Here is a 27,928-nt window from a genome sequence, read left to right as displayed (position 1 = left end):
ACTTACTCCTGAATTTTCCAAATCAGCACAGATTTCAAATACTTAGTCCCGTTGACTCCATGAAAATATTCATACTTGACAATCCACCTCTACTAATTATAATTCAGGCAATATGGTCAGCTGAAGAAGTCCAAAAAGTGGATCTGACCTTACCCTCAAGGAGCAAATAGTCTATGATGGAAAGAAGGCACATGACATGTACATGTGCACTTTCGGGCATGGCTGATTGCCCACACCAGGTGGACTTCAAGCTGAGTCCGCCAGATCCCCAGAATCTGTATGGTGCCTGGTGCCTACATGCCCCAAAATACCTGTCAAGTTAAGGCATCGGATGAGGCTACAGATAGTTTGTCTACTTAGGAGACACAGATAAACCACAAGAGGTGGTCAGAGGAAGGGCAGAAGAAGACTGAACATTTACTGATAAGTTGCTCTCTATACATTATCTTATTCAAAGTAATTAAACAATCCAGCAAAGTAGACTTTACTACTGCCATTTTACAAGTAAGATTAAGTAACTTGCCTGAGGCCCCCCAGCTGGGAAGTGACAGAGGCAGGATGTAAGCCCAGTTCTCTCTCACACTTGACTGCCATGTTTGGCTGCCTCCCTGTTGGAAGGACCTGGTGAAGGAGGTGACTTTTGAACTGAGGCCTGTTACAAAGTCACTAAGATAATATATCATGCATTGTTTCAGTTAATGCAAACAGGTAGCAACTGAAGCAGCACAGGAGGAAATGATCCTGCTGGCCAAGGAGGCTTCTTTCCACTCCTGAGTAACTCCATGGAATCCAAGAAGCCCCCTGCTCTTAGCTGGCACTGCCCTCCCCTCCTGTTCCTGTCCAGTACCCACTCCTCCCCTGCAGGGACATCCAGAATGCAACCTGCCCCACCCCCACCAAGCCCCTCGGTTACTGGGAAACACTGATGTCAGTACTCCAGCAACGTCAGCCACCAGCCTGGGAGGTGAGAGACCGAGATCACTTATCTCCTACTGGCCCCAGCCTTTCTCATTTCCTGCCAGCTCTATTTGCACACTTCCCTGCTTCCTCCAGCGCCCCCTCCCCCGCCCCCCCTTCACTGGCTACTGGCTACTGACACGGTCTCTCGCTCCCCTCAGGAGGGCTGACTGAGGGCAAACATGGCTCTCTGAGTCACACAGCTCCCCATTTCCACACCCCTTCTTGCCTGGGGGTTTCAAGAACTAGCCTACAGCCCTATCCCCCAGGACCAATACTGCATCCTTGTGTGACCTTGGGAGGTTTGGCCTTTCAGCCTTGTTTTCCTCTTTTATAAGGCAGAGATAAAAATACCCTCTGTCTTGCTTACCTTCCCCCTTAACTCACAGGGAAATGGTCAGCATGGAAAAGTAAATGTTTCAATGATCAAAAAAGCGTAACCCCAGAAAATGCCAGGCCTTAGCCATCATCACTATTCCAAAGTCGGAGAGGGCTAGAATTTCTCCTCATTAAGACAAGGCCCTGGCCCCAGTCCTCTCAGCCTACCCACCCTCCTGGTAACTACACTGCAAGCCCCCACCCCGCGGTGATTCTTCTTCCTCCTTCTGGGGGCCCAGCAGCGGCTTGCCCTTGTCATGGCTGTGGGAGGCTGCCCTCTGTCGGCCCCCAGATGCCTGACCACAGCAACCCAAGTCCTGAATTCTGGACCAACATTGCCACCTGGTGGTCAACAGAGGCACTCCTGCCAAACTGAAGTACTTCAGCTCTGGTACCTGTTTGACCCAAGGTCCTTTGAAAAGGAGATCAGATAGAAATCTCCCCATCTGGTCCCTGAGATCTGTCTCCAGGATACACGCAGATCTCCCCATGCCAGGACAGGGCTTTCAGAGGAAGTACCTTAAGCTGTGCCCTTGGAGATGGGAGGGAGGAAGGAAGATGCTAACTAGCCTGACGGGTAGGCAGCCATGTCTACATTTGCATACTTTACTTTAATGTTCAATGCCACACATATCCCCTCTGCATTTGCCCTGGCCCTTCATGTACCCTACTTATCAAACCTTCTGGCCTCCACAGGGTACTCACAGCATCTGCTGGTGATAAAAGAGTTGGTGACACATTTCTGTGTCCTTTCCTTTTCTGGACCTATAGTCCCTTTTGTAGGAGAAATTCAATAGGTAAACACAGAGCAACTGCAATACCTCTAACAGGAGAGAGTGGGGAGTTCCCAGAGCAAAAAGAAAAGGGAAGGGAGAGGGGGCTCAGCATGAGACAAAACGTGCCGAGGTTGGGCTTCTCCTGGAAACCCTGCAACAGAGTCCCAGGAAGAGGTGATGACAAAAAGAGAAGTCTTCTCAAGACTTGCAAGAGGAAGTGGACCCAAGAGACACGCATCGAGGTCAGAGAACGGCTATGCAGAAGGAAAGACAGCAAACCGAGCTGCAGTGAGTGCCTGAGCCCTGCGGCACAAGGCACAGGAAACAGGGCAGAGCCCCAGGATCAGATGGGGGGGTGGGGGCACAGTGCCAGCCTGAGGCTCTAGCAGTGCAGGGCAGCTGGAAGAGAGAGCACTGGAGTCACTGGAGGAGTGCAGCTGTCGGCTCCTGGGTCAGCAGCCTGCCTGATTCTGGGGCACGGGGCCCAAGTCCTGAGCAGGTGCCTCAGCCAAGCCTTGGCAGTCAGGGATAGTGCCAGGCTGCAAGGGCTACCCAGGGCTGGAAACATAAGGGGGTTCGGGCTATTGCACAAAAACTTAGCAAATGCTCTGCACCACAGTGCAGGCTTGGTCCCAGAACCTGTCACTACTTCGTAAACCCCTCAAACAACACCCCCTGGCCTGTACCCAAGAAAATGCCCTGGGAGGTGGGGCTACAAAAGGAACTGACTCCCCCTGGGGGTAGGTGGAGCCCAGCGCTGGGTTGGGGGGGCGGGGGGCAGAGAGGGAGGCGTGTCAAGGGAGGAGCTCAGATCCGGCTGGGGTCGGCACTGGCAGAGGGTTTTCTCTGTTCATTCTGACTTGGCACCTCATCTGCACAGAACTTTTTAGAAGTCGGAGGGAGGAGGACACTCAGAGTGAGGTGTTACCCTCAGGGAGGACTCTGGAATCCCCTGGACTCAACAGGGAGGGGGGAGGCATTCCCAGAAGCATCAGCTCCCAGGCGTCTGAGAACCCTGGCTTGGACCCTGACCAAAGAGTGCTCCCAACTGCTAAATAGGCCAGGGGCCCCCTTTCTCTAAGCCCTGCATCCCTTCCTCCGGGGTGCGCCCTGCCCCTCCCTGAGTCACCCCAAGGAGAGAGGAGGAAAAAAGGGAAGAGAAAAGAGGCATTGACTACTGAGGAAGGAAAAGGAAACAGCAGAGGAGGGAGGAGAGAGGCCACACAAGAGTGGGTGACAGAGGAGTCCGGAGAGGGCAGATCTAGGGCAGATCTAGGGCAGGGGGAGATAGGGAGAGGGCAGGTCGAGCATCCCAGAGGGTGCCCCAAGAGCAGGGCTGCAGGGGCGGGGAGCTGAGGGGGCGGGCCGGCCATGTCCCACGGGACCTACTACGAGTGTGAGCCCCGGGCTGGCCAGCAGCCACTCGAGTTCTCAGGGGGCAGAGCGGGGCCTGGAGAGCTGGGGGACATGTGTGAGCATGAGGCCTCCATCGACCTCTCCGCCTACATCGAGTCTGGGGAGGAACAGCTCCTCTCTGACCTCTTCACTGTGAAGCCAGCACCTGAGGCCAGAGGGCTTAAGGGACCTGGAACCCCTGCCTTCCCCCACTACCTGCCGCCCGACCCACGGCCCTTCGCCTACCCGCCACATACCTTCGGCCCTGACAGGAAGGCACTGGGGCCTGGCATCTACAGCAGCCCAGGGAGCTACGACCCCAGGGCTGTGGCCGTGAAGGAGGAGCCCCGGGGACCAGAGGGCAGCCGAGGGGCCAGCCGTGGTGGCTACAATCCTCTGCAGTACCAAGTAGCACACTGTGGGCAGACGGCCATGCACCTGCCCCCAGCCCTGGCAGCGCCCAGCCAGCCCCTGCGCGTCCTCAAGGTAAGAGCAGGTCAAATCCCGTCCCTGGCACCCAGGAGCTGGAGAGAGGCCCGTGCTGGTGCAGGACTCTGAACTCCCCGCTTACACTAACCAGTCTATGTTTGATGTTGCTGTGTGGAACTGACCCAGCCCAAAGCCCTCTGTGCTCACCACTACGCCCTCCCCCCCGACCAGGACCCCTCTTTGCTTCTCTGTGAATTCACGCTTATCCTAGACCCTACCGTATGGTTGGAACCCAGTGTGTCCTGCAGCCCCTGTGGCCAGCCGACCTGCCCTGACCTCAGGTCCCACCAGCTTCTCTGCTGCCCATCAGCCCTTTCCTCTTGTTTCTCTGCCACCTGCTTCTAGAAGAGAAAACACCTACTGGTCGTAGGACTAGAGACTCGAGAGAGACTGAAGGAAAGTGTCCTCAGACCCTGTGGGAACATGAAAGGAAGTTTTGGTCAGAGCGGGGGACCCTCTGCATGCGGCAGGGCAGTGGCTGTTCTCACTGAGAGCCAAAAGCTGGCTCTGGATCCCGTATCTCTTTGACGCCCAAGTGTGCCTGTGCTGCTGGGATTCCTGCCCTGCCTCCACTCTGCTTCCTGGCCAGAGCCTCACCTCTGGTCCTTCTGTGTCCCTTCCAGGCCCCTGTGGCCGCCGCCGCACCCCCCTGCAGCCCCCTCCTCAAGGCGCCATCCCCAGCTGGCCCCTCACACAAAGGCAAGAAGGCGGTGAACAAGGACAGCCTGGAGTACCGGCTTCGGCGGGAGCGGAACAACATTGCTGTGCGCAAGAGCAGGGACAAGGCCAAGAGGCGCATCCTGGAGACGCAACAGAAGGTGCTGGAGTACATGGCAGAGAACGAGCGCCTCCGCAGCCGCGTGGAGCAGCTGACCCAGGAGCTGGACACCCTCCGAAACCTCTTCCGCCAGATCCCCGAGGCTGCCAACCTCATCAAGGGCGTGGGGGGCTGCAGCTGAGCCCAGCTGGCAGACTGTGACACCAGCCCCCGGCCTGACCCTGCTGGGGCCCTAGAGCCCTCACAGGTTGAGCCTGAGACATAGACCGTGGACAAATGGCAGCGGGTGGCAAGGGAAGAGGGCAGACCCCAGCATGATGATTCTATGGCTGAATAAAATTGCACTATGACTCAGTAATGGGCCTGCACACTGGGCCTTGGCCTTCTCCAGTGCCGGGGGTGGGGGGGGGGGGTGTTGCATGTGTGGCATGGGGGCCTCAAGGGCAGGGAATGCATATGGCTGGGTCTGTATACCTCTCGGTTCCATGCACAAATGAATATCCAAGAATACAGATACACTGCCCACAGCTCTCCCCTGACACGCCACACGGCCAAGCTGCGTGTCTGTCACTCTGCTCCGCTCTCCCCCTGCCCCTAGCCCAACCCACTCTATCCTTCTGAATGATGAAGGCACACCACCCCTGCAATCCCACAGGACTGGAACAGCCTCTGGATGTTTCCCTAACAGAGTTCTGTGTTTTGTGGGGGGATCCCAGCACCTCCCAGTCCCTGTGTCTAGGCCTGCTGACCCCAGCACCTTGATATATAGGTCTGGGAGCTCCTGTCAGCTTCCAGATGGCTCTGCCACATTTATGGTCCCCTAGCTCTTAATCCAGGACTCAACTTTTTCTCTCCAGTTCCACAGCTTGAGCCCACCAGGCTGACAGCCCCCCCACACATGGCTCCTATCCACCCACTCCCTCTTTGCCCCTCATTCCCTGGGGCTTGAGTTCTCCAAAGCCCTAGAATCTGAGTGCCTGGGGGAGGACTCCGTTGGGAAAGGCCTGAGACCTGTGTGTATGAAAGAAAGTTGATAATGACAAGATCACCTCTGTCAGTAAACCCCTTGGTTTTGTTGTTGTTGTTGTTGTTGTTGTTGTTGTTTAATGTTGATTTATTTTTGAGAGAGAAACAAAGCATGCGCATGAGCAGGGGAGGGGCAGAGAAAGATGGAGACACAGAATGTGAAACAGGCTCCAGGTTCCAAACTGTCAGCACAGAGCCTGACACCAGGCTCAGACTTGCAAGCCGTGAGATAGTGACTGAGCTGAAGTTGGACACTCAACCGACTGAGCCACCCAGGCACCTCTACCAGTGAAATCCTTTGTGCAAAGTATTCTTTCTTGCTAGAACTCTAGCCCTCTTAAGAGGCTCCAGTTGAATCTCCCTCCGGTTCTTCCAAGCTGTGTGACCTGAACCAGTGACTTCCCTCTATGCCTCAATTTCCTCATCTGTACCATGGGAGTAGGATTAATACCCATCTCACAGTGTTGTTATGTTCATAGATAAACAGGGCCTGGCATATGGTGAGATGAGTAGTTGTTATTATTCCACTTTACTAGAACCGGAAGGACCTCAGGATCTCATCTAAACTTCTCATTTTGTAGGTGAGGAAACTGAGGCCTCAGGAAGAGAAAGGGACTTAGCCAGAGTCACAGGATTGCTTAGAGGCAGAATCAAAAACAGCTCCACAAAAATCACAGATCTCAAGAGGTGCTGGAAGAGACCTCAAGAGATCGGCTGGTGGGCTTTGGCCTCAGACAAGCAAGATAGTGCGAGCCACATCTTACAGATAAAGCCAGAGGGGATAAGAGACGTTCTCCTGAGGCTCTCTCAGTCCCTTTGCTGTGTCATTACATGGCACTTGTCTCTACTCCTTGCTCACACCCTCCCCACAGAGGCACATAGGGTGGGCCTGAGAGTCCCTTCAATAAGTAACCAGGAATTATGGGCACATGAGAGACATAAGACACAATAGGGGCTAGAGTCTCTCCTGGGCAGCCAGTGACTTGTAGGCCACTGCTGAGAAAGCCCAAGTTAGACACTAAGGAATAACTTTCTGACAGGTGGAAAGACTGAATCTTCCCAGTCTCTCCCTCTCTCTCCCTTCCCCTCATCTCCACATCCCCAGGGGCAGAGACTTCCTACATCTTGGGCATCCGTGGGCAGCACACCAGCCTCACCCAGGACTCGGTCCCTTTTCCTGCCTTTGCCTCTGTGTCCCTCAGGCATCCTGTCCTACATCTCTCCTTGGATCCCACTGCCACAGATCTGGTCTGCACAGACAGATCTGAATGTCAATAGCTGGTTTGTTCCTCAGCCGTGGGGCCTTCTGAGTTTGTAAGGGGGAGGCGCCAGTCTCTGTGGATGTCCGGGAGAATCCCGCACCTTCCTTTTAGCCCAGGGGGATGGGGTTGCATAAGGGGGGTTTGTACAGAACATGGTAAGTGACTCAACCTCCGGATTTCCTCCTCTCAGCTCAAGACCACTGCCCCTTGACTTATTTTCAAGGTTCTGGGTGATGGGACCTGGGTTGTTCAGCACCAACTCCGTGCTTCTTTCCCACAGCTCTGAAATGGGTCTCCGCCCAGCCGTCCACCATCCTCTGGGCAGGTGCTTGGCACCAGGGCTGGAGAAGGGTCCCAGAGCCGCTGTGAGAAAAGAACACACCTGGTGCCTGCGTGACAAGGAGTGTTGAGCATGCCCCAGTGCTCTGGCAGATCACATCCCAGGGGGATGACACATAGCCAGGGGTCACACTTTCTGAATGAGGCTTCTAACCTGATCTCCTCTGGTTTGGGCCAAAGTAACTTATTCAACAAGTATTTGTTGAGCATCTGTCCCTGTGCCAGGCTCTTGCAAGGTGTTGAGAACACGGTAGTGACCCAGACAGACCCAGCTCTTCACTGAAGGAGTAGGAAGAAAAGGACAACAAGCGAGTGCACTATCTTCCTTTGCCTTTCTAGGTGCCCCCTACCCTTAGTCATCCTGCTGTGTTCCAGGCATGACTGGACGTTGGAGAGCAGCAGGAGGGCACCCTCTCTGCGGTAGGGGACAGGTGCTGCCCAAGGCTCTCTTTCACAGGCTCCCTGCCCTTATGGCCCTGGGGGCTGTAATGGACCCTCACTGCAGCTAGCCAGTTTCTTCATCTCTCCTTGCAACTTTCCCTTAATCCCTTCAGTCAATCTATTAATACCTCCATTTGGGGAAACCAAATGGATAAACAGGGAGGGAGGTTATTTTATTTATTTAAAAAAAAAACTTTTTGTTTGCATGTATTCATTTTTGAGAGACAGAGCACAAGTGGGGGAGGGGCAGAGAGAGAGGGAGACACAGAATCTGAAGCAGGCTCCGAGCTGTCAGCACGAGCTGTCAGCACAAAGCCCGATGCAGGGCTCGAACTCACAGACCGCAAGATCATGACCTGAGTCAAAGTCAGACACTTAACCGACTGAGCCACCCAGGCGCCCTAGGAGGGAGGTTATTTTAGCTGGGGTGGTCAAGGAAGGCTTCTCTGAGAAAGTGACTGGAGTTGAAACCTAAAACATTTCAAGGAGGAGGCAGATGTGCCAAATTGGGGTGGAAGGGTGAGCAGAGGGGAGAGCAAAAGGTGAAGGCTCTAAAATCTGGGTGATCAAGAAGAAGAAAGCAAGCCAAGTGAGGCTGGCTGAATGGAAAGAAGAAGGAAAAGGGTAAACAAGAAAGCACCTCCCTCTGTCTAGAATGGAATTGCAAAGGACTCTCTCTCCCATTCCCATTCCCTCTGTGGGACAGGACAGTCCCTAAGAAACTGAGGTGTCACAGACAGCAAGCATCCAGCACCCAAACCCCTTCTCCAACCCACCCTCACCCCCCAAAGCAGAGCTGCCTCAGAGAAAGAAGAGGCAGAAAGAAGTGCTCATCCTTGGGCTGCGGTGACTTTAAGAAACCAGCAAATCAAGGTCCAAACAGCACACACATGCGTCCCATTGCTTTAGCCTCCACAGTGGGCTCAGGCCCGCTTTTCCTTCATGAGCTGAACTGGGGACCGGGATGAGAGTGCTGAGCTGAGAGACAGGACCTCAGGCCCCTGGGAAACGGCTGAGGAGAAGGAACGCTACTTGGTGATACCGGGAAGAGAGAGGAAGCTGCCCAAGGTGAGGCAGCCAAGGTCAGTCCTGCAGTGGCTGCTTGTGAAAGCTGCTCCCCTGCTCAGTGCACACCTCCCCACCCCACCCCCCATGGATTGCCACACGCCTGGGCCCCCAGGGCCCCCATCCCAGTGTTGCAAGATCCCGGTTGGGGTAGTGGGGGTGGAAAGGGGCCTCTTCACCTCCACCCCTACCCTGTGCCAGCCAGGGAGGGGGCTCTGGGATGCAGGGGGCTGTATAGGAGATGCTGAGGCAACAATAGCCAGGGCTGGCTGAGGGCCTGTGCACCTCCTCTCTGACAGGCCAGTCACTTCCTGTCACCCTCGCTGGCCCCTGGCAAGCAGACCTCTCCTCTCAGCCTGCGCTGTTCCTAAGTGGGAATGGTTATACTTGGGCAGGACTCCTGACTGGACTTTGTCAGCTGCTCCTATAAGCAGGCCCAGCCCCAGAGAAACTTCCTTGACTCATGAGAAATTCCCTGAGGCAACCCTGCTGGAGACATTGTGGGAAAATGGCTGCAACTGGCCATCAATTCTGACTTCTGGAAGTAGCAGAAGGGTCCTAGGACTTGGGAAAAGCCAGGCTTCCTAACAGGGAGAACCCCACCTACAGAGCCATAGCCTCCCCCTGTGGTTGTAGAAACAGAGATCTAAGGTAGGTGAAGGCAAGCCATAGGTAGAATGGATCCCCCAGACCCCAAAAGCCAAACTTCAACCCAAGGCCCCAAACTGTCCAACCCTCTGTTGCCCCCCACGCCTAGCACTGTTGCCCCTGGCCAGGCCATCCAGCCCTGCTGCAATCGGGACGGTTTGCAAAACGCCTGCTAGCTCCCGCTTTGTCACCATCTGAGGTTAGGACTGTACTTGGGAGATAAGCCCAGGCCCCACCCGCCCTCCAGAGCGAGACTGCTGGCCTGCTGCAATCGGGACGGTTTGCAAAACCCCTGCTAGCTCCCGCTCTGTCACCATCTGAGGTTAGGACTGCGCCCTAAGATAAAGTCTAGCCCCGCCCACTGGCTCTGCCTTCAAACTTCTCAGGCAGCATGGCCAAGAGACAGAGCTCCTGGGAAGCCTCACTCAGGCCCAGCACCAGCACAGAGATGCCTTCTGCCTGGTCCTCCCCTCCCTACCTTTCCCCTCCATCCCCAGCCTCACCTCTGCGCGTTGTCACTACCACCCTCTCCCTGCACTGGCCATCTGCTCTCTTCACCTCCCATCCCCATCCTTCCTTCCCCCTCACATCCCTCCTGTCTCCTCATCACACCCATTCATGTATTCATTTGCTCAAAGAATAGTTATAACACCTACTCCAGGCTGGGCACTTTGCTTGTTCTAGAAGCTACAGGATACACAAAGAGAATAGTCCCTGCCCTCATGGAGCTTACAGATTCATGAGGGGGCCAGACATAACACCACAAATAAATTGATAATTCTAAATGGGCACTGCTATGTGGCAAAAGTAAAGGGGCAACTGGGATGGATGTTACCAAGGGCACCTGACTTAAAGGTGAAGGTCAGGCAAGGCTTCTTCAAGGAAGTAATATACAGATATCTCTAAAAGGTGAGTAGTTGGTCTGGCAAAGAGCAGGGGTTCCCAGCAGATGGAGAAATGTATGCCAAGGCCCCAGGCAGGCCCTTCCTGGTCACTGACAGTGGCTGGGGGACAGACCAAGTCAGAGAGGGGCTGAGACCAGATCTCCCTCTGATGGGATCCAGAGCATCAGAGGCAGGAACCACCTCCCAAGGGAGGTGGACATTTCCTCTCCTCCAAGGAGAAAGAAGGGACAGCCGGACAGCAGCAGACACAGATACAGGCACAGGTAGGATGTAGCAGGCTGTGGCCAGTTCTGTCTGTTTTCACCATGAAAAGAGGTGAGTGTCAGCGATGAAGCAGGAGGCTCTGAGAAGCAGGCTTCAAGGTGTAAGACCTCAGGTGATGAGAGGAAAGAGGACTGAGATTTCTGACTGGAGAGCATGCCTCTGCTGAAGTCAATGATGACAATGGAGTGACAACAGACTGTTCTCCTGGGTGATTTCCCTCTGTGGTCCTTAGCTTCTGGGGGCCAGGGTAGAGAAGTCAAATGTTGGGAGGCAGGATGGACAGGATAGACAGTGAAGGGGGGGGTACTTCGAAGGAGGGATTTAGTGATGAGCATGGAACCCAAGGCCGAAGATGAAAAGACAGGAAGGGCCAGCGGTCCTTCCATGAGCCCCTAGAACAGCTGCAGTAAGCCTACTTGAGCAAACAAACCGTAAGGAAAGGAGATCATATCAGACAGCACGATGTTTGATTCAGTTATTTCATAGGTGCTGCAGTTTCTGGTGATGATAAGGCTCCCGGGAGTGGCTTGTGAGGGTGGAATGGAGAATGTTAGAGATGGGAGAGTGAAGGAACTGAGAGGTCAGTGTGCTGGACAGAGCATCCACACAGGCACCACCACCACCAAGACATCCTCTGTTCAGTCCCATCCTCTCCCACACCCCGCCCTCGTCCTAGCTGGCTTTCCCTTCCTCCCCTTCCTCCTCAGCACATCCCTCCCAGTCTCTAATTTCCTCCCTCTGCACCCTCTTCTCACCTCTTCCCCTCTGGGATCTGCCCCACCCTCTCCCATGCCTCATCCTCTTCTTATGCTGCTTCCCTCCAATCTCCACCTATTCTCCTTGCCCCCTCTTTCTCATCCTGCCCCTCCAATCGATCACGATCATGCTATGCCCTTGAGAACACTATTGCATTTTGGGTTAAACCCCACACTCACCACCTACTCACTTTGCCTAATTTTGCCGTGCCTCGGTTGTAAAATTGGGGTATTTATAATAATACGTACCCTGGAAGGTTGCCAAAAGGAATATGTGAGTCTAAATTACTTGGAAGATGTCTGGGCACAAAGGGAATGCTCCAATGACTGTTATTCTCACCCTCTCTCCTTTCCTCCTCTCTTTCCTCCCAGCCACCTTCCCACCTCCATTATCCCTCTGTGCCGACTTCACACCTCTTCAAAGAGGCACAGGCGAAATCAGACTCAGCCCCTGCCCACAGTCTAGCAGGGGAACAAGCACAGAAATAAATGTCAAGAGAATATAATAAGTGCTAGATGCGCAAGAGCTGCTATTGGAGAACAGGGGCTCTGCAAACCACCTCTGCCTGGGGGAGTAAAGAAAAAACTCAGCAGGCGGATACCCTCTGAGCTGGCTCTAGGAGGATGGGGAGGAATTTGCCAGGCAAAGGCAGGACAGAGGTATTCCAGCAGAAGAAACATGAGGTGTTTCTTGTGCTGTTTCTGCTGGAAGGTACGAAGTTCTGCATGCGTGTGTGAAGAAGTTAGCCTGACCCCCGGCCCTGGTGGGGGTGCCCCTCCTCTGCGCGGCCATAAGGGGGCAGCAAAGCATCAGGAGCGGCTGCGGAGGGGCCGGAAAACGGAAAGCCACACAGACCTGGACTCCCTTGCCCCAAGCCTCACCACAAGGGTTTTCCCCAAATAGGCTGCCCTGCCAGGAAAAAGAGGGAGTCTGATAACGTGCAGAATAGGGTTTGTCTTGGAAAAAGAACAAGAGTCCCCTAAAGATTTGTACACATGTTGATAAGAACAGAACAGCTCTCCACCGAGTTGGAAGTGTCTGTGGAATATGTACTGTTGACGTGACTTGGTATTTACCATGAGCATGGACACTGTTCTCAGCACTTTACAAATCTTTGCTTTCTCCTCAGAGTAGCCTTGTCAGGTAAGTATAATCACCCCCCTTTTGCAGATGGGAACACGGAGGCACTGGGCCAAAGCTGCATAGGCAGAAAGTGGCAGAGTTGGTTTGGCTCCAGCCTTTGGCTGCCTCCCTTGTAATCACCTTTCCAGCCACAGCTGTGGCGTGTCAAAGTCTCAAATCCAGCCTCCCTAGGAAGTCAGCAGCCCTTCTGGAAACTCTCATCCTGTCAGGAATTAGCAGTGTTGCTTTATGTCATTTCACCCCTGACCTGTTTCTTCAAAAGTTAAACAATGGGGTTAGGTTCTGTTCCTTCATCCACAACACAGACGGATGACTAGGCCCTCGGGACTGTGCCGAGTGCTGTGACTACAAAGCCAGCCAGGAAGCAGGCTTACCTTGAAGGAGTGCAGGATGTGGAGGGAGTGCCTCTAAGCCAACAAATTATAGAAGGAAGGGAAGGGGAGGCCTTCTGTGAAGTGGGCCTCCTCCCCTCCCCAGAGCGAGAGTGGAATTTGGGCAGGAGGTGTTAAGTAAGAAAAGCTTCCCGAAGTAATTATAGGGGAGGTAGGAATTAGCCAGGCAGGCAGGAAAGGGGGGGGGGGGAGGATGTGAAAACACAGTGTGAGCAAAGAAAACAGAGGGACTTCCAAGAGCTGGGTGAGAACATCTTTGAACATCTTCTCTTAATGTCCACTGTAAGAGTTGACTTTCCCCTGCAGCATGCCTATCTGTGAAGCCTCACAGAGCTAACACAACAGCCTCTCCTAGGAGGTGTCAGTCAACCAACATGTGTTTGTTGAGCACCTACTAAGTGCCCTATACAGATGGGGATGATGCCTAAAAGTCTTGCAGTCTGGTTAGAGTCCACCCAGTTCTGATACCGGGGGTAGTGCCATGCAGAAGCCTTGTTTGCCCATCTCCAATGAAGTAAGTAGGCATCTGTGAAGCACAGAGTACCCCCCCCCCACCACACACACACACCCTTATATTAACACCAACTTTTTAGTTCTAGGAAGGTTCCAAGGTTGTCCACTCAGAAAGGCAGGGGAATTAGGATGAGAGATGAAAGAGGGTTAGGAGGGTTTCCCAGATGGCACAGGCTCCTGTTTGGAAAGATCAGTTGAGGCTTTAGGAATAACACTGCCCTGCCCCCCAGCTCTCCACTCTGGCATGGGGGGTGGGGGGGGGGGCGCAGCTTTGATCCTTGCGCTTCACATCCGACCTCCTGGGGGTAACTATAGATTTAGTCAACAAGACTCCAATCTTAAAAAAAAAATAAGCAAGAGTGGTGGAGAGGGTATGGAGAGAGATAGTAAAGAGAGGGCAGCCAGAAGTAAGTGAGGCAAGGAAGAGAGGAGCAGAAGACAGGATCCAGGGCACGTTAGGGAGGACCACTTGTGAGATGTTGCTGCTGCTGTTCCTGGGGATTGCTGCAAGCAGATGCCTACACGATGAGACACAGAAGTCTGTGAGCCTGCTCAGGCCCCCTCTCTCCCAACTTGCCCCAGACTTCCGTTCTGCTTCCTTCACCCACCCTGGCTCTCGTGATCCTCAGCCCCTGAGAATCCGAACCTGCTATATCAGAGATCCTGTATCAGATGGGGCTTGGGATACTGAGGGAGCCGGAAGGAGAGGAGTACCTCATGCCCTGGTGGCTGCCAGACAGGCCGCTAGGCGACTCCAGGGTGTCCTCGCAGGTAAGTAGGGAAACCAAAGGGAGTCAGGGAGGGCTGAGGGTCAGAGGGCTATGGAGGAAGACAACCAGCGAAAAGGAACTCTAAAGATGTTGAGGTGAAATCGACTTCTTGTCTTTTTAAGTCCCTCCAGTGCAAGGACCCCTGCTTCTGAGTCGAGACCCTGCACAGTACTGCCATGCTGTCTGGGGAGACCCAGACACCCCAAACTACCACAGGTGAGTTCACGTCATTGAGAATGTACACGGTGCCTCTTCGGCGGTACCCAGAAATGTCTCCAGCTCACCTACAGGTATTCATTCTTGGCAGGTGCAGCCTCTTGAACCCAGGGTACAAAGGAGAGAGTTGCCTGGGAGTAAAGGTGAGATTTGGGGATCTGAAGATCTCTAGCCTGCCTAGACTTCCCCAAGACCATTATTAGCACCAAAATTGTTTAATATCCTTCCTAATAAATGCAGATTCCTGAGCCCCTTCTCACCCTGGTAATTTATAAAATCAGAGATGGGGAGGGAAGGTGGCAGGAGTCCCTATTCTGACCAGCTGCCTACATGACACTAAGGCAGACTAAAGACAGAGACTGTCCACTCCTCACTCCTAGTACCCAGTTTCCTATTGTCCCCATCTGCTAAACTAGATGCTACATTCCACTCCCTGCCAGATCCCTGATGCCCATCTCCGTGGTTACGCACTGTGGCCAGAGCAGGGTCCCCCACAACTGGTCCAGCCAGATGGGCCTGGGGTCCAAAACACTGATTTTCTCCTGTATGTGCGGATTGCCCACACTTCCAAGTGCCATGGAGAGGTGAGGCCCAAATCAAGTCCTTTTCCGTGTTCTGTCTCTCCTAGTCTTAAATATCCTGGGGAGGGGGAGGGAGCATAAAAGCAATTTTTATTAAAAGTTGTGCTCATTTGAGGTAACTTGGGTCGTGTTGATGAAGTTTGGGTGGGAGCTAAACCCCTTCAAGTAATCCCTTGGGACCATCCCTGCTGAGTTCCGTGGGTGTCTATTTTCAGAAAGATTTCTTCTGTGTTCCCCCACATCCCTGCTTTCCACCGCTACCTTGTCCTGGCCCATCCACAGCCTTCTATCATAGCCTATGCTGCCTGCTGCCAGCTGGACTCAGAAGACAGGCCCCTTGCTGGTACCATTGTCTACTGTGCCCAACATCTTGCCAGCCCCAGCCTCAGCCATAGTGACATCATCACGGTAACTGCTGCATGATGAATAGGAAGATGCAAACAGGTTGGGGATAGGGGACAGGTCACTCAGCTTCCCATGAAGTGGAAGAATCTATTAAGGTTGGAGGAGAAGGTGCCTCAGACTCTAAGAAGAGCTGATTGGGCAGAGGGGCTATGGAATGGCTGGTCAATCTATTCCACACCCAGTCCCCCTCACCGTGCGGTCATTTGTCCTTAGGCCACACTACATGAATTGCTCCATGCTCTGGGTTTCTCTGGACAGCTCTTCAAGAAGTGGCGGGATTGCCCCTCAGGACCCGGTGGTAAATGAGAGGAGTGAGAGCCAGCCTTCCCACAATGTCAAAGAGAGGGGATCACTACCATCCTACCAACTCCTTCCCTCCATTTCTGCTCCACCCTTTCTGAGTTTTCCTCTCCTCATATTGCCTCCTTCACTTTCTGTGCTCAGTTCCAGAGAACTGTTCTACAAGGCCACAAGTCACAAGGCGTGATGAGTGGGGACAGCTGCTTCTCACTACCCCAGCTGTTAGCCACAGCCTGGCCAAACACTTGGGAGTGCTGGGGGCTTCACTGGGTGTTCCCTTGGAAGAAGAGGTGAGACTGAGAACACCTCGGGGTGCTGGAAGGAAGAGGGGGTCATCAGGTGGCAACAGGCTACCTCCTCCCTAGGGCGCTTTGTCTTCACACTGGGAGGCCCGACTGCTCCAGGGTTCTGTAATGACCGCTACCTTCAATGGTGCCCGGCGCACTCGACTTGATCCCGTCACTCTTGCTGCCTTCAAAGATTCAGGCTGGTACCAAGTCAACCACAGTGCTGCAGAGGAGCTGTTGTGGGGCCGGGGTGAGAACAAAGGAAAATCGCATAGGGGCCCTCACCACCTGAGTCAGCTTGGGGGCAGCGAGAGAGGTTGGAAGGGGTTATCTGCTGCAGACGTGTAGCTGAAGCATAAGCACAGCCAGCGCTGAGGGGTGTTGGGGGCTTCACTTGTTCTGAGGGCTCTTTCTCTTCCCACCTCTCAAGCAGGATCTGGCCTGGAATTTGGCCTGGTGACCACATGTGGGGCTGGCTCCTCAGACTTCTTCTGTACTGGCAGGTGTGTGTGCTGAGTGGTTGAGGGGCTGTACAGCTGTCGGGGACCCTGGTGTCAGCTGCCATCCCTTCCACACAGCGGACTGGGCTGCCACTACCTGCACCTGGACAAGGGGAGCTGTTCCTCAGACCCCATGCTGGAAGGCTGCCGCATGTACAAGCCCCTGGCCAATGGGGTGAGACAACCGGAGAAGACAGAATGGAAGTGAGTGGGCCTGGAGAGGAGTCAACGTCTAAGGCATCTAGGCAAACACTATTCTGCCTCCTGTCCCACCTTTCAGAGTGAATGCTGGAAGAAGGAAAATGGATTCCCACCTGGGGCAGACAACCCCCACGGGGAAATTTACCATTCCCAGAGTCGTTGCTTCCTTGCCAACCTCACTTCACAACTGCTCCGTGGGGACGAGACCAGGCGTCCCTCTCAGATCCCACACCTGAAGGAAGCAGAGCTCACTGGCCGCTGCTACTTACATCAATGCACAGAAAGGGGAGCATACAATGTGCAGGTAGAGGGGTCACCCTGGGCCTCATGCCTTCCTGGAAAGGCTATTCAGGTGGGTATCATAAGTGAAAAGCTACAGAGCCCTTGGCAAAAGGAAGTTTGACAATGCTTGTATGGGAGTTAGTACATTTAGATGTTCATTCATTTTTCTCTAAGTACCCACCGAGTTTGTGACTCTGATCTAGATTGTACAATTTCCTTAGAAAGGCTTGAGCAAACAATTGAGGTCATAACTATACCCTACTATGTATTTCCTTGCAGATACCTGGGTACCATGGTCTTCTCTTCTGTCCCCGGGGTCGGCTGTGTCAAACAAATGAAGGTACCAATGCTGTTACTTCCCCACCTGTGAGTCTTGCCACCCAAGACCCGTTATTCCATCTGTCTTTACAATTAGCTGGGCCCCCAGGCCACTCTGTGGGGAAAGAAACGCTAGAAGAGCTGACTGAAGCAGTACTACAGGCTCTGGTGAGCAGAGGCCACACTGGCAGGTAAAGGGACAGTTCAGACTGAGGATGTACACAGTGGGCCAGGGAGACTGCCTAAGTTGGTTACTTCACCACTCTCCTCTGAAAACTTTGTGCCATTCCGAAGCCTGCACCTGTTTCAGGAGATATACTCTTCCAGGGACTCTATCTCCCTTAAGCGATCCAAATGTCCCTGTAGGTGCTATTTCCACAGCCCCTCCACCAGCACTGGACTGGTGTTCACTGTGTACATGTGGAAGTCCTCTGGCTGCCACGGGCCTTCGGTTGGTATGCTGCACAGGGCCCTGACCCTGAGTCTCCAGAAGAAGCCCCTGGAAGTATATTATGGAGGAGCCAGCTTTACCACAGAACACATCAAGTAAGACAATATTCCAAGTAGCTTTCTTTCAAAGTCCTGGAGTCCAGATGTTTGAAATTGCAGGAAGCACTCATGTGTGTCCTAGGCTTATTTTGGAAAACGAGTGTGATCACCTCAGACCTAGCACTATGGGACAACTTTCCCTCCACAATGATGGAGTTCCCCATCCGTAGGACATAGGGATCCTAGTCCTCTTCCTCCCTAAAGTACTAACAGGCTACTATGTCTAGTTACCTAAACACCATAGTCTAACTGCCAACACCTCACTGCCAGGTTAGGTCTCCTTCCAACAATTTAAGTTGCTAGGAGACTTGGATCTTGGCCTTTTTCCTACTTTCAGGATCTATATTCCTGATTTCCTGTGTAGCTTGATTGGATGAAGCAGTTTCATGAGCTCTGTATATTATGATAAAAGTGAAGCCCTTCACCTCCTAAGCCTGAGCATTATTTCAAGCCAAATATTACCTCTATGTTCCTAGGTCACTGGTTACCTTGGACCATAATTCCTCCATGACTCATCTAGGGCTGTCCATGGGACTCTGCCTAACACTGCTTATCCTGGTGGGTGCACTGGGAACCATGGCCTATCAGAGAAGAGCTATTCTCCAGGTGGCACCAGCTGCCCCTCACCATTCACCAGAGCTCCAAGAAACAAGGGGCCCAGTTGAAGGAATAAGAGAGATGTGACATGACAGGATAGATAGGGCAGATTATTTCTTGGAAGACAACTGGATAGAAAGTCTATACTTTTCTCAGAATGCCTCTTTCTCTAGGTATCAACTCTATTCTAGCCTTGTAATGAAAAAATTCCAGAGACTTATGGTTCTGAAGATTCTTTATTTTGATACAAAAAATAAACACTTCAACCTATAAAGAGTGTCACTTGTTTTCATATTGGAGAGCAAACTTACAGAACAGGTATTTGTTACCAGCTCCAAGGATATCACAATATGCTTTAGAAAAAGCCATTGCTATTTGGATTCAAACAAACGTCAGCATGGAAGGAGTAACAATTATCTCCCTCTCCTGACTTTTACATACTTTTACAAAATCATCACTAGGGAAGCTTAGATGGGATGTCACACAATTATGCCAGAATCTGGTAAGAGTGGTGAAATCAGCCATCTGAATCCAGTTAAACTATAAAAACGTGACCTTTTATCGTCCTTCTCTCCTGTTTCTGGAGCAGGAAGGCTCTACTTTATAGCCTCATGGGCCAGCAATAGGCTTGAGTTATATAATATGTAGGTTCCTTTTGGTTATACTCGCAAAAGAAGCCATTGAGTTCTTGAGGGTTTGACATGTAGAAAGGAGCAAGCTAGGAGGCTGACTGATCTGAATTTACTTAGATGGAAAACATTTCTGCTGGGAGTCCAGTTGATAGGCTATTAAAGTTGAAATAACCAAGCCTGTCCTGGTCAACAAGGTCAGTCAGTTGATCAGGATACCATCCCTAGACTGTTAAGTGACATATTTGAAGTTCTCACTGTAAAGTTGCAGCTCCATCAGATATGATTATCTTCTTTGATTTTAAAGCCCATCAATCTTTACCAGCTGTAGCAGCCACGGCTTGGTAAAACTTTGCCACGAAGTCTGGCTCACTGACCTCCAGCTGCCTGACAAATTCGTTGCGCTCCTGCTCAGCCCAACCTCGAAACCACTGATCCCAAAGACGTAGCTGACACTCAAAGATACAAGGCGGTCGGTTTGCTCCAGACACACTAAGCTGCTCCAGACCTTCCAGCAGTGGCTGTAATTTTCCCGGCACTGCCTTAGCTACCAGGTCCTGTAGGAAACGTTCACGCTGGGGACCTGACCAACTGGCAAACCAGTGAAGAATACACTTCATCTCCTGGGAAGTGATGTAAGACATTGGGGGTGGGGAAGAGTTAGTAATACTGTCTAGTACTGAGGGTAAGGGAGTAGGGAAGGATAGTGGCATCGAAGAGGAAGATGATTCCAGTGGCATCCTGAAACATAAAAGCACTGTTATATACTCTCTAGATAGGGCAACCAAAATACAACTTCCCAACAAAGAATCTTACCAAAAATCACCATCTACGGATAAAGTTATTTTTCACCAATTCAATTTACAAGAAAACAATAGGGTACTTCACATAGGTTATTCTCCAACTACCTTAGAGAAGTCACCCCAAAATAACTTCATATTTGCCAACCTCCCTCCCTTTCAAACCCATTAGCCTCCCCAACCACTGCTTCTCTCCATTATTCTTATAAAGAATCTAAAAATAACCAACACATTTCTTGTTCACTCTCTCTGGCCTACTTCTATGTTCCAGGTTGAGTAAAGAAAAATGATAATGTTGGTCCACCTCATCTTCCTTAAAATGAAAAAAAGTACATATTTTTTTAATCTAGTACATGCAGCTGGTGAGGGCCTAGCTGCTAATAATCACAGAGCTATCAATGGTGAAAATCATATATGATAAGTCTTCTTTGTAATGTGTACATAGCCTCTGAGATATGCCAAGAGCTTCATAACATCCATTACTTCCTTATATTTCCTGTTAAAGCACCAGGAAAAATTAAAGACCAAAGTAAGTGAGCGTGCCTCACCCAAAATAAGATAACACAGAGAGGAAAAAATAGAAGAAGCCACGTGTTTATTCAAGACTGAAAAAAGTCTAGTTGGTTTGATGACTTAGGAGTGCAACAAGTATTATACTGCTGGAGATGTATGACAATTTATGTCTTTGAACATTTTCCTTAAGGTTTAATATATAATACCTATTGATGCCTTGTCATTGATTTGCATCAGCAATGCAAATGGAAGGTCAGTCGACTTGAATAGTTTGAGTTCCACAGTTTGAATGTCTAACAATGAAAACTTTAAACTACTTGTCTATGACCCATTTTACTGTTTGTGTTTCTTCTGCTGCAGGTTGGAGTATTTGTAGTGACAAAGAGAAGAATCCGTAAGCAAGTAACATCAGTTCAGTACCCAAACAGTACAGGGAGGTTGCCTTTTTCACAGAGCTCCTCCAAGAAGCAATCCCTCCTAAAGGAACTTTATTCTTACTCGGGGAAAGGAGAAACTTTTGCCTAGTCTTGCGACATGGCCTCCACAGCAAACTCAAGTTCAATAATTTTGAATTAGTTCACAGTCTGGGCCCAAAAACACGGTGCCGCCACTTGCCCACTCTGGAGGCCACGGAGCCTGGCATTCTAAGATCCCAAAGAGCAACGTAGCCTTAGATGGGAGTGGCGGGGATTCAGATATCGGGAGGCGGCAGCTGTACCGGTAGGAGAGCGGGAAGTGTGCCCTACTAGGGTAGCCCGCAAACACCGAGTCTGACCCGGCCCAGGGAGGGGCTTCTACCCCGCTTACCTCCCCTTTCCTCTCACAGGGCACCTGGAGACCGTCACAAAGTGCTTAAACCCCAACTGTCGCCGCCGCTTCCATGTTTCCTGAAAACCATAAGCAGGGCCAGCCCGGCAGCCCACGCACTTCCGGTCCCGGAGCAGCCCCAAAAACCCAAGCGCCTCAGCGCCTCAGTCTTACGTTCGGAGATAGCCGACTAACTCCGATTTTGGTTAGGCCAGAGTCGAGGGCTTCCGAGTACATTCGATTCAAAGCCTCGGTAAGACGAAGATAACCGAGTTCTGAAGGCAGCGTGAGGAAGGCGGAGAGGCTGGGAGGATGGGAAGAACTGATTGGTGCCGATGTGGAGACGGAAATACCCGAGCAATTCCGGAGGAACCCGAGGAGTTCTGAGTGGTAATCGAGGGGTTGACTATGGCAGTGGGCGGGGTCAGCTCGGTACGTTCGAAGGGCGTTGGCGGAAATTACCGAAGATGCCCGAAGCCGTCGGGACGGACCCGAGTACCTCACGCAAGATGGCGGAGCTGGAGGAGGTGACTCTGGACGGGAAGCCTCTTCAGGCGCTGCGGGTGACCGACCTGAAGGCCGCACTGGAGCAGCGAGGCCTAGCCAAGAGCGGGCAGAAGAGTGCCCTGGTCAAGCGGCTCAAAGGGGTGAGAAGACGGCGTTGCCGGGGTGTCGGAGGGGAGCGGACCCGGTAGAGACGAGTCTCTGCCGCGGCGCAGGCGCAGTGTCCGGGCTCCGCGCGAGCTCGCTCAGGCCGCCAGCGCGAGCCTCCGGAACCGCGCGCACGGTGGTTGGTGAGGCTCGCGCTGGAATAGAGACAGCGCCGGTTCCCGCCTTAACGGCAGCGGCGCGAGCCCAAAATGGGAGGGTGCGCGCTACTCTCCCGGAGTGTCTTAAGCTCCTTCCTCCTTCCCCCACCCCCTCCTTGTTTGTGTCTGTGGTTTCGGCGCATGCGCTGCAGAAGGAGTTAAATCCCACCACTACCACCGGCGTTGCTGGCCTGAGGGGGGCGAATTGGGCTGGGTCAGAGTTAGGGGTATAGTTGGGCGGAGGGGTTAATGGGGCTGGTGTCGGTATCCGGAGGAATAGGATTGGGATAGGGTAAAATGCCTACCTGATTAGGAGGTGAGATGAAGAGAGACCTTGACTTGAAGGGACTCGGTTGTAGAGGGGTGTATGATTTATCCAGAAGCAATTTGGGTGGATAAGAGTTTGGTGAATATTGGTGAGAGAGGTGGGGCAGGTTGTTATATGTTGGGGGTTTTGAATCGATTTGAGTAGTTTAGGGTGGGATCGTCATGAGGTGGATGGATTTGTGTGTATAGATTTGGTGTAAATGGAAGCAGTGTGAGGATGTCATGGTTTTAATTGGGGTTAGTTAGGATACATGGTGTGTAGTACCCATTAGGGCTGAGTTGGCTCAAGGGTTAAATTGACAGACCGTTGCCTGCCTGTACAGAGCTGACGGTTTCGTGTGTGTGGATTGGGTCAGCCACAGTTTAGAGTCTGTGGTCTTTTTGTTCTATAGCCTCCTTTTTGAAATTTTTATAGACTTGATAAATCTAGGTGCCACTCTGTTGGAAACAATACAAATTCCCTCAAGTAGATCTAGCCCTGGGTAACGGACCAAGTAATTCAGTCAAGCCAAAACCAGCAGCCCCATGTTGGTTTCCTGTATTTGAAGCTGACTTGAGTATTTGAAGTCATTTTACCTGCATGGCCAGATTTAGAAGGGACATTAGTCAGAAGTGCAGAAGATAATAGAGATTGTAGTACTGGTTCTGTCACTGTCACTGATTTTATTACATAGCCAGGTCGCTCATTTTCTTCATGTGCCTGCATTTTACATTTGTACATTTGGGAGCAGTAACCATGGCTACTTTCAAGGGTCTTCTGAAGATGAGTAAGAACAGTATTAGTAAAGGGCTTTTAGGTTCCTGGAAAAGGAGTACAGTTTAAGTGTGTATGGTTAGTCATTGCATTCAATGAAGAGATTGGGGAGTGGTGGGTTTTTTCCCCCAAGTTTCTGACTTTTGCCATTCTCTATACCAGGCTCTAATGCTAGAAAATTTGCAGAAACACTCAACACCCCATGCTGCATTCCAGCCAAATTCCCAGGTAAGGAAAAAGATTTATTAGATAGGGTGGGCTCTTTGGATGCACAGACATATGGAAGGACGTAATGATGTATATTTGATGGTTAATTCCTCACCAGTATTTTTCTGAATTCCCTGAGTTGGAAAAGTCCTCATACCAGATCAGTTGAATTCTAATAAAAAAATTCAGAAACAGAATTAGAAGAGCTATTAGTTAATTTCTGATACTTGCAATGATGTGTACAAAAAGATGTGGTTCCAATTGTTGATTAAGTGTAGTACAAGAATCTGGAGCCATTCATTTGCCATTGATTTGGAAAAAGTAGTTGATGTCTTTGAATGGAGACATGAAGTAGACAATCAATAGGGCAGTGTAGGATGATACTTGCTGATCAAGAAGAATTCTTGTGTTGACATAGATTTTCCAAGAATTCAGTCCTTTGGAAATCATCCACCATTACTAGTGTTAATGCTAACTGTGCACTTACTTGTAAATATCATTAATTACTCTGTTACTTAGGGCAAGAAACTTAACCTTTGGACGCCTTGGATTCCACAATTTCTATGTATAATATTAGAAAAGGTTGGACTATATCCATAGTTTTATAACTGCTCTACTTTAGTTTTGTAGACCTGCTTTTGGGGGATTTCTGGGGAAGATAACCTTCTTCCCAAGTGGGCAGGTGCTCATATTCCCCACCTAACTAAATTCGATCTTCTTTTATCTGTCTTACATATTGAGTTTCAGTGTAAGATTTTTTTTAGAAGAAACAATTCCACAGTTTAAAAAAATAAAATTCTTAGACTGCAATTTCATAAGATTCTTTCAGCTTTTAAAATCCCCTCATTATAGTATGTTATGTACTTAAAGGAAAAATCTAGGTCTTTGTTAGTGCAGTGTTGTGCAGCTCCAGTACTAGGTGAAGTCCCAAGATACTATGGAAAAACAAGAGAGCCTTCCTAGTCCCTTGTTACCACTTCATTAAGCTATGTCATAATCTAGTCTGTTTATGGAAGTTTAGTTAAGTATAAGTGTAAGAAACTACATGAGTTAATCAGTTTATGATTATATTCCATTTATTCATTGCATTTTAGTCTTTGAAGCTTTGCTTTATTAACATAGGATTTTTGCAGTAAATCTGTACGTTCTCTAATAAATGCAACCCACACTTTATCAATGTTCATTGAGTACCAAGAGATGCATCTCTACTTTAAGTGAGAGTAAACATTTACCATGCTTAGGAAAGATGACTAAAAACAAACAATCTTCAGATTTTTTCCCTTTTTTGGCGTTCTAGTAGGACTTGCTAAGCAAGAAGGTTCTGGGAAGGACTTGTGACAGAAGAGTGATGTGGGACTCTGTGTTACAGGAAAAAATGGGAAAAGGGATTAAGCTCCTGGATTTTAATGTTGTTACCAAGAATTTATCCCCACCCAAAGAAAAAGGAAGTTAAAACTCTGTTTAAATAATGAATAGACATCCCTTTTCTTAATCTCTTACATAGTTTAAGTGCCGTATGTAAATTTTGGAGTTGTTTAACAAAATGATCCCTGGATAGGTGGAGATTTACCTTTTTTTATCAACAAAAAAATGACCTAGTAGGAACTTGTATTTTTTCCTTTCAGTTCTTGATATTACTAAAAAGAAAATTTAGATTATCTTTAAATAACATTTTAGATTAAAATTTGGATTAAAACATAATTTTGCAGGAATTTTTATTTTAATTTGGGCATCACTCTTTGGTTGGGAACTAAATATTCAAGATAAGAAATTATGTGCAGTTCCTCTTTTTGCCATCTTTTCTGAATCATAGGGTTATTTATTTTGGTCCTCACCATAATTAGAAAAGGGCCTTCCAACATTTTGATTATCTTTCTTGGGTTCAAATATAAGGAGTAGACTTTTGCTCCATGGAATTTTCTTCCTTGTGTTTTCCTGGTTTGCTTTCCTCGACTTTCTTTTTCCATGTCTTCTACACAGATTGGCGAGGAAATGAGCCAGAACAGTTTCATAAAGCAGTATCTGGAAAAGCAGCAGGAGCTACTTAGGCAGCGTCTGGAACGTGAAGCCCGAGAAGCTGCAGAACTTGAAGGTAAGCCCAGACTGTCACTTCTTTCAAGGAGTTCTTCATTCTTATTCCTGTCACTGAATAGATAGGCCTGTTTAAGTAGGCAATTTCAGGAGTAAGTCAGGCTGAAACTGCTACTTACTTGCTTTGGTAGTTAAGCCAAGTGAGTTGTTATTTACTTTTTGTCAGGGAAGAAGACACTTAATTTGACTGTTAGAAAAGGATTCCTGCCAACAGGAAGAATTATAAGTAAATTAAGCTGCCCTTTAAATGAGGTAGATCTTAATCCCAGGGAGTTTTTTCTCTATGTACAGTGCTCTCTTTAGTATGTACTCTTGTGTCCCGTGACTTTGCCTGATCTCCTTCGCTCCTCTACATATTCCCACATGCTGAGCCCTTCACTCCCTCCCTGCCCCGACCCAATCTGTGCTTTGCAGAAGCTTCAGCTGAGTCGGAGGACGAGATGATCCATCCTGAGGGAGTGGCTTCCCTGCTGCCTCCTGACTTTCAGAGCAGCCTGGAGAGACCAGAGCTGGAGCTCAGCAGACATTCACCCAGTACGTATCTCCCTCCCCACTGCGCTGTTTTGTCAATCCTGCGTAGTTGGTGGGGGGAGGTAGTTACGCCTCCTTTCATGCTAAGCCTCCGTTAAAGTCCCAGGGCAGTTCTGTGACATTGATACTTCACATCTGTTTGTCATGGGAATTATGTCCTTTTTGAAGTCTGCTTTCACCTCTGTGTTGTGACAACCTCTCAGAGTGTTTTAAAGGCAGTATGATTTTTCTTCGCATCTGTACCTCTTTAACCTCCTCTACTTCTGAATTTACAGGAGTCACAACTTTGTCATCTTTTCACCAGTTGTATGGGTTACGTGTTGCCCATCCAGTGTCCCCCACCAATGGACATCTGCTGTAGTTTATTAATTCATTCAACAAATTTTCATTAAGTGCCTTTTGTATGCTAGGCACATGCTGGGCACCAGGAATATAGGAGAGCAAGGACAAGTCTCTGCCCTAATGAAATGTATAGTTTAGTGAAGAGATAGACATTAGTCAGGTTATTGCATAATTATTACTGTTGTGCTCTGTGCTCTCAGAGGCAGTGCAGAATATCATGTGAGCATATTACAGGGAGCTCTAACTCACTGTGTAGAGTGGGTTCAGGCAAGATTAGTTTTTCACATAAAAATTAAGCACCCAGTTTCGCATAGTATCTCAAGCAAATGCCTGTAAACACAGCCTTTGTTTTCTAAACTACCTAAGACAGTATACTTTTAGGGGAACATGTATATAGGATGTGGACAATAAATATATTAAAACCATTTGTAATTAAAAGGATTGTGAATCATTTTTAATGTTAGTGGTCATGGGGAAGGTGATCACTCCATATTTAATATTTTTAGGACATGTAGAAGTTACTACCTCTTCTGATGAATATAGAATTCCTTTCTGAACATAGATTTTTTTTTTTTTAGCAGATATTTAACGGTAAGAGAAAAATAAGTTATTTTAGAGATCTCTTTTCTTCTCAAGTACAAAAGTAGCAGAGTCTCAGTTGATCCATTTTGCTCCTAACACTCTTTTCCCCATGATTGTAAAGCCAGAAGGAAGGGGGAAAACTCTTCTAGATTAGTTGTCAGTGTTTTCAGAAGTCAGTCAAGAAAGTATTAAGTTTCTGCTGTGAGTATAGGGGGCGTTAACACATTATAAAGTCTTTTTGGGAGAGGAAAATTGCACATACAGCCATCAAGAGAAGGTGGTGTGCTTTAAAGTGATATATAAATAGTACAAACACATGGACCATAAGAATACAAAATAAAAGTTCCCTGAGGATTACAGTGATGAGAGAGAGCTTCATGAAAAAGGTGTAGGATTTGAACTGAGCCCTAGAAATAAGTAGGATTTGAATTGGCTCAGAGGAAACAAGAGAATATTTTTAGGAAGGAACAAATGCATAGAAATAATGAATGTGGTATTTTTATTTTTGTATGTTTATTTATCTTTGAGGGGGTCGAGGTGGAGGGGCAGAGAGAGAGGGACAGAGGATCCAAAGCAGGTTCTGGGCTGATGGTAGCAAGGCTGGTGCAGGGCTTGTGGATTGTTTTCTGGGGTTTTTTTTGTTGTTGTTGTTTGTTTGTTTGTTTGTTTTTACCTATATGAGGCTCAGACTCATGAGATCCAGGAGATCATGATCTGAGCCAAAGTCGGATGCTCAACCAACAGCCACCAGGTGCCCCTGGATATGATATTTTTAAAGGAGAAGTAATGAATTAGTGCAGCCAGAGTGAAGTGGTCTTACATATTCAAAAATAGTCAGAAGGGCTGGGTGGCTCAGTCGGTTAAGCATCCGACTTCGGCTCAGGTCATGATCTCACTGTCCTGAGTTCGAGCCCCACGTCAGGCTCTGTGCTGACAGCTCAGAGCCTGGAGCCTGTTTTGGGTTCTGTGTCTCCCTCTCTGTCTCTGTCCCTCCCCTGTTTGT

General features: G+C 49.8%; 4 protein-coding genes across 12 annotated transcripts in view; 3 read left to right on the top strand and 1 right to left on the bottom strand.

Annotated features, from left to right (window-relative positions):
• The first annotated feature begins 2,904 nt into the window (after positions 1-2,904).
• Positions 2,905-5,122, top strand: CEBPE (CCAAT enhancer binding protein epsilon). The gene is made up of 2 exons (XM_015086645.3): positions 2,905-3,992; positions 4,619-5,122. Exons 1-2 carry the CDS (start codon positions 3,483-3,485, stop codon positions 4,952-4,954), a joined length of 846 nt encoding a protein of 281 aa, XP_014942131.2. The 5' UTR covers positions 2,905-3,482; the 3' UTR covers positions 4,955-5,122.
• Positions 5,123-13,836: 8,714 nt separating this feature from the next.
• CIROP (ciliated left-right organizer metallopeptidase) lies at positions 13,837-18,792 on the top strand. The gene is made up of 14 exons (XM_053224281.1): positions 13,837-14,298; positions 14,420-14,513; positions 14,605-14,656; positions 14,954-15,097; positions 15,377-15,502; positions 15,713-15,797; positions 15,944-16,089; positions 16,165-16,336; positions 16,520-16,589; positions 16,665-16,761; positions 16,867-17,139; positions 17,349-17,578; positions 17,754-17,933; positions 18,413-18,792. Exons 1-14 carry the CDS (start codon positions 14,004-14,006, stop codon positions 18,618-18,620), a joined length of 2,172 nt encoding a protein of 723 aa, XP_053080256.1. The 5' UTR covers positions 13,837-14,003; the 3' UTR covers positions 18,621-18,792.
• Positions 18,751-21,531, bottom strand: CB3H14orf119 (chromosome B3 C14orf119 homolog). Its single transcript, XM_015086663.3, has 2 exons — positions 21,283-21,531; positions 18,751-19,903 (listed from the first exon to the last, which is right to left on the bottom strand). Exon 2 carries the CDS (start codon positions 19,900-19,902, stop codon positions 19,474-19,476), a length of 429 nt encoding a protein of 142 aa, XP_014942149.1. The 5' UTR covers position 19,903; positions 21,283-21,531; the 3' UTR covers positions 18,751-19,473.
• A 71-nt stretch (positions 21,532-21,602) lies between these two features.
• ACIN1 (apoptotic chromatin condensation inducer 1) overlaps positions 21,603-27,928 on the top strand; it is a 33,970-nt gene continuing 27,644 nt past the window's right edge. For 2 of the 9 annotated variants that reach the window (XM_027065409.2, XM_027065408.2), the window contains exons 1-4: positions 21,603-21,929; positions 23,335-23,400; positions 25,360-25,471; positions 25,885-26,004. In XM_027065409.2, coding sequence (XP_026921210.1) covers positions 21,618-21,929; positions 23,335-23,400; positions 25,360-25,471; positions 25,885-26,004 — 610 coding nt within the window. In that variant the 5' untranslated portion in view covers positions 21,603-21,617. Of the gene's footprint in view, positions 21,930-22,286; positions 22,306-23,334; positions 23,401-25,359; positions 25,472-25,884; positions 26,005-27,928 lie in introns of those variants that run through there. The other 7 variants (XM_027065411.2, XM_053224272.1, XM_053224277.1 and 4 more) reach the window with 6 other exon arrangements.

This window comes from Acinonyx jubatus, chromosome B3 (genome assembly GCF_027475565.1).
Source record: "Acinonyx jubatus isolate Ajub_Pintada_27869175 chromosome B3, VMU_Ajub_asm_v1.0, whole genome shotgun sequence".
Taxonomy (NCBI): Eukaryota; Metazoa; Chordata; class Mammalia; order Carnivora; family Felidae; genus Acinonyx; species Acinonyx jubatus.
The sequence above is the reverse complement of the archived record's forward strand: the minus strand, read 5'-3'. Positions and strand labels throughout refer to the sequence as shown.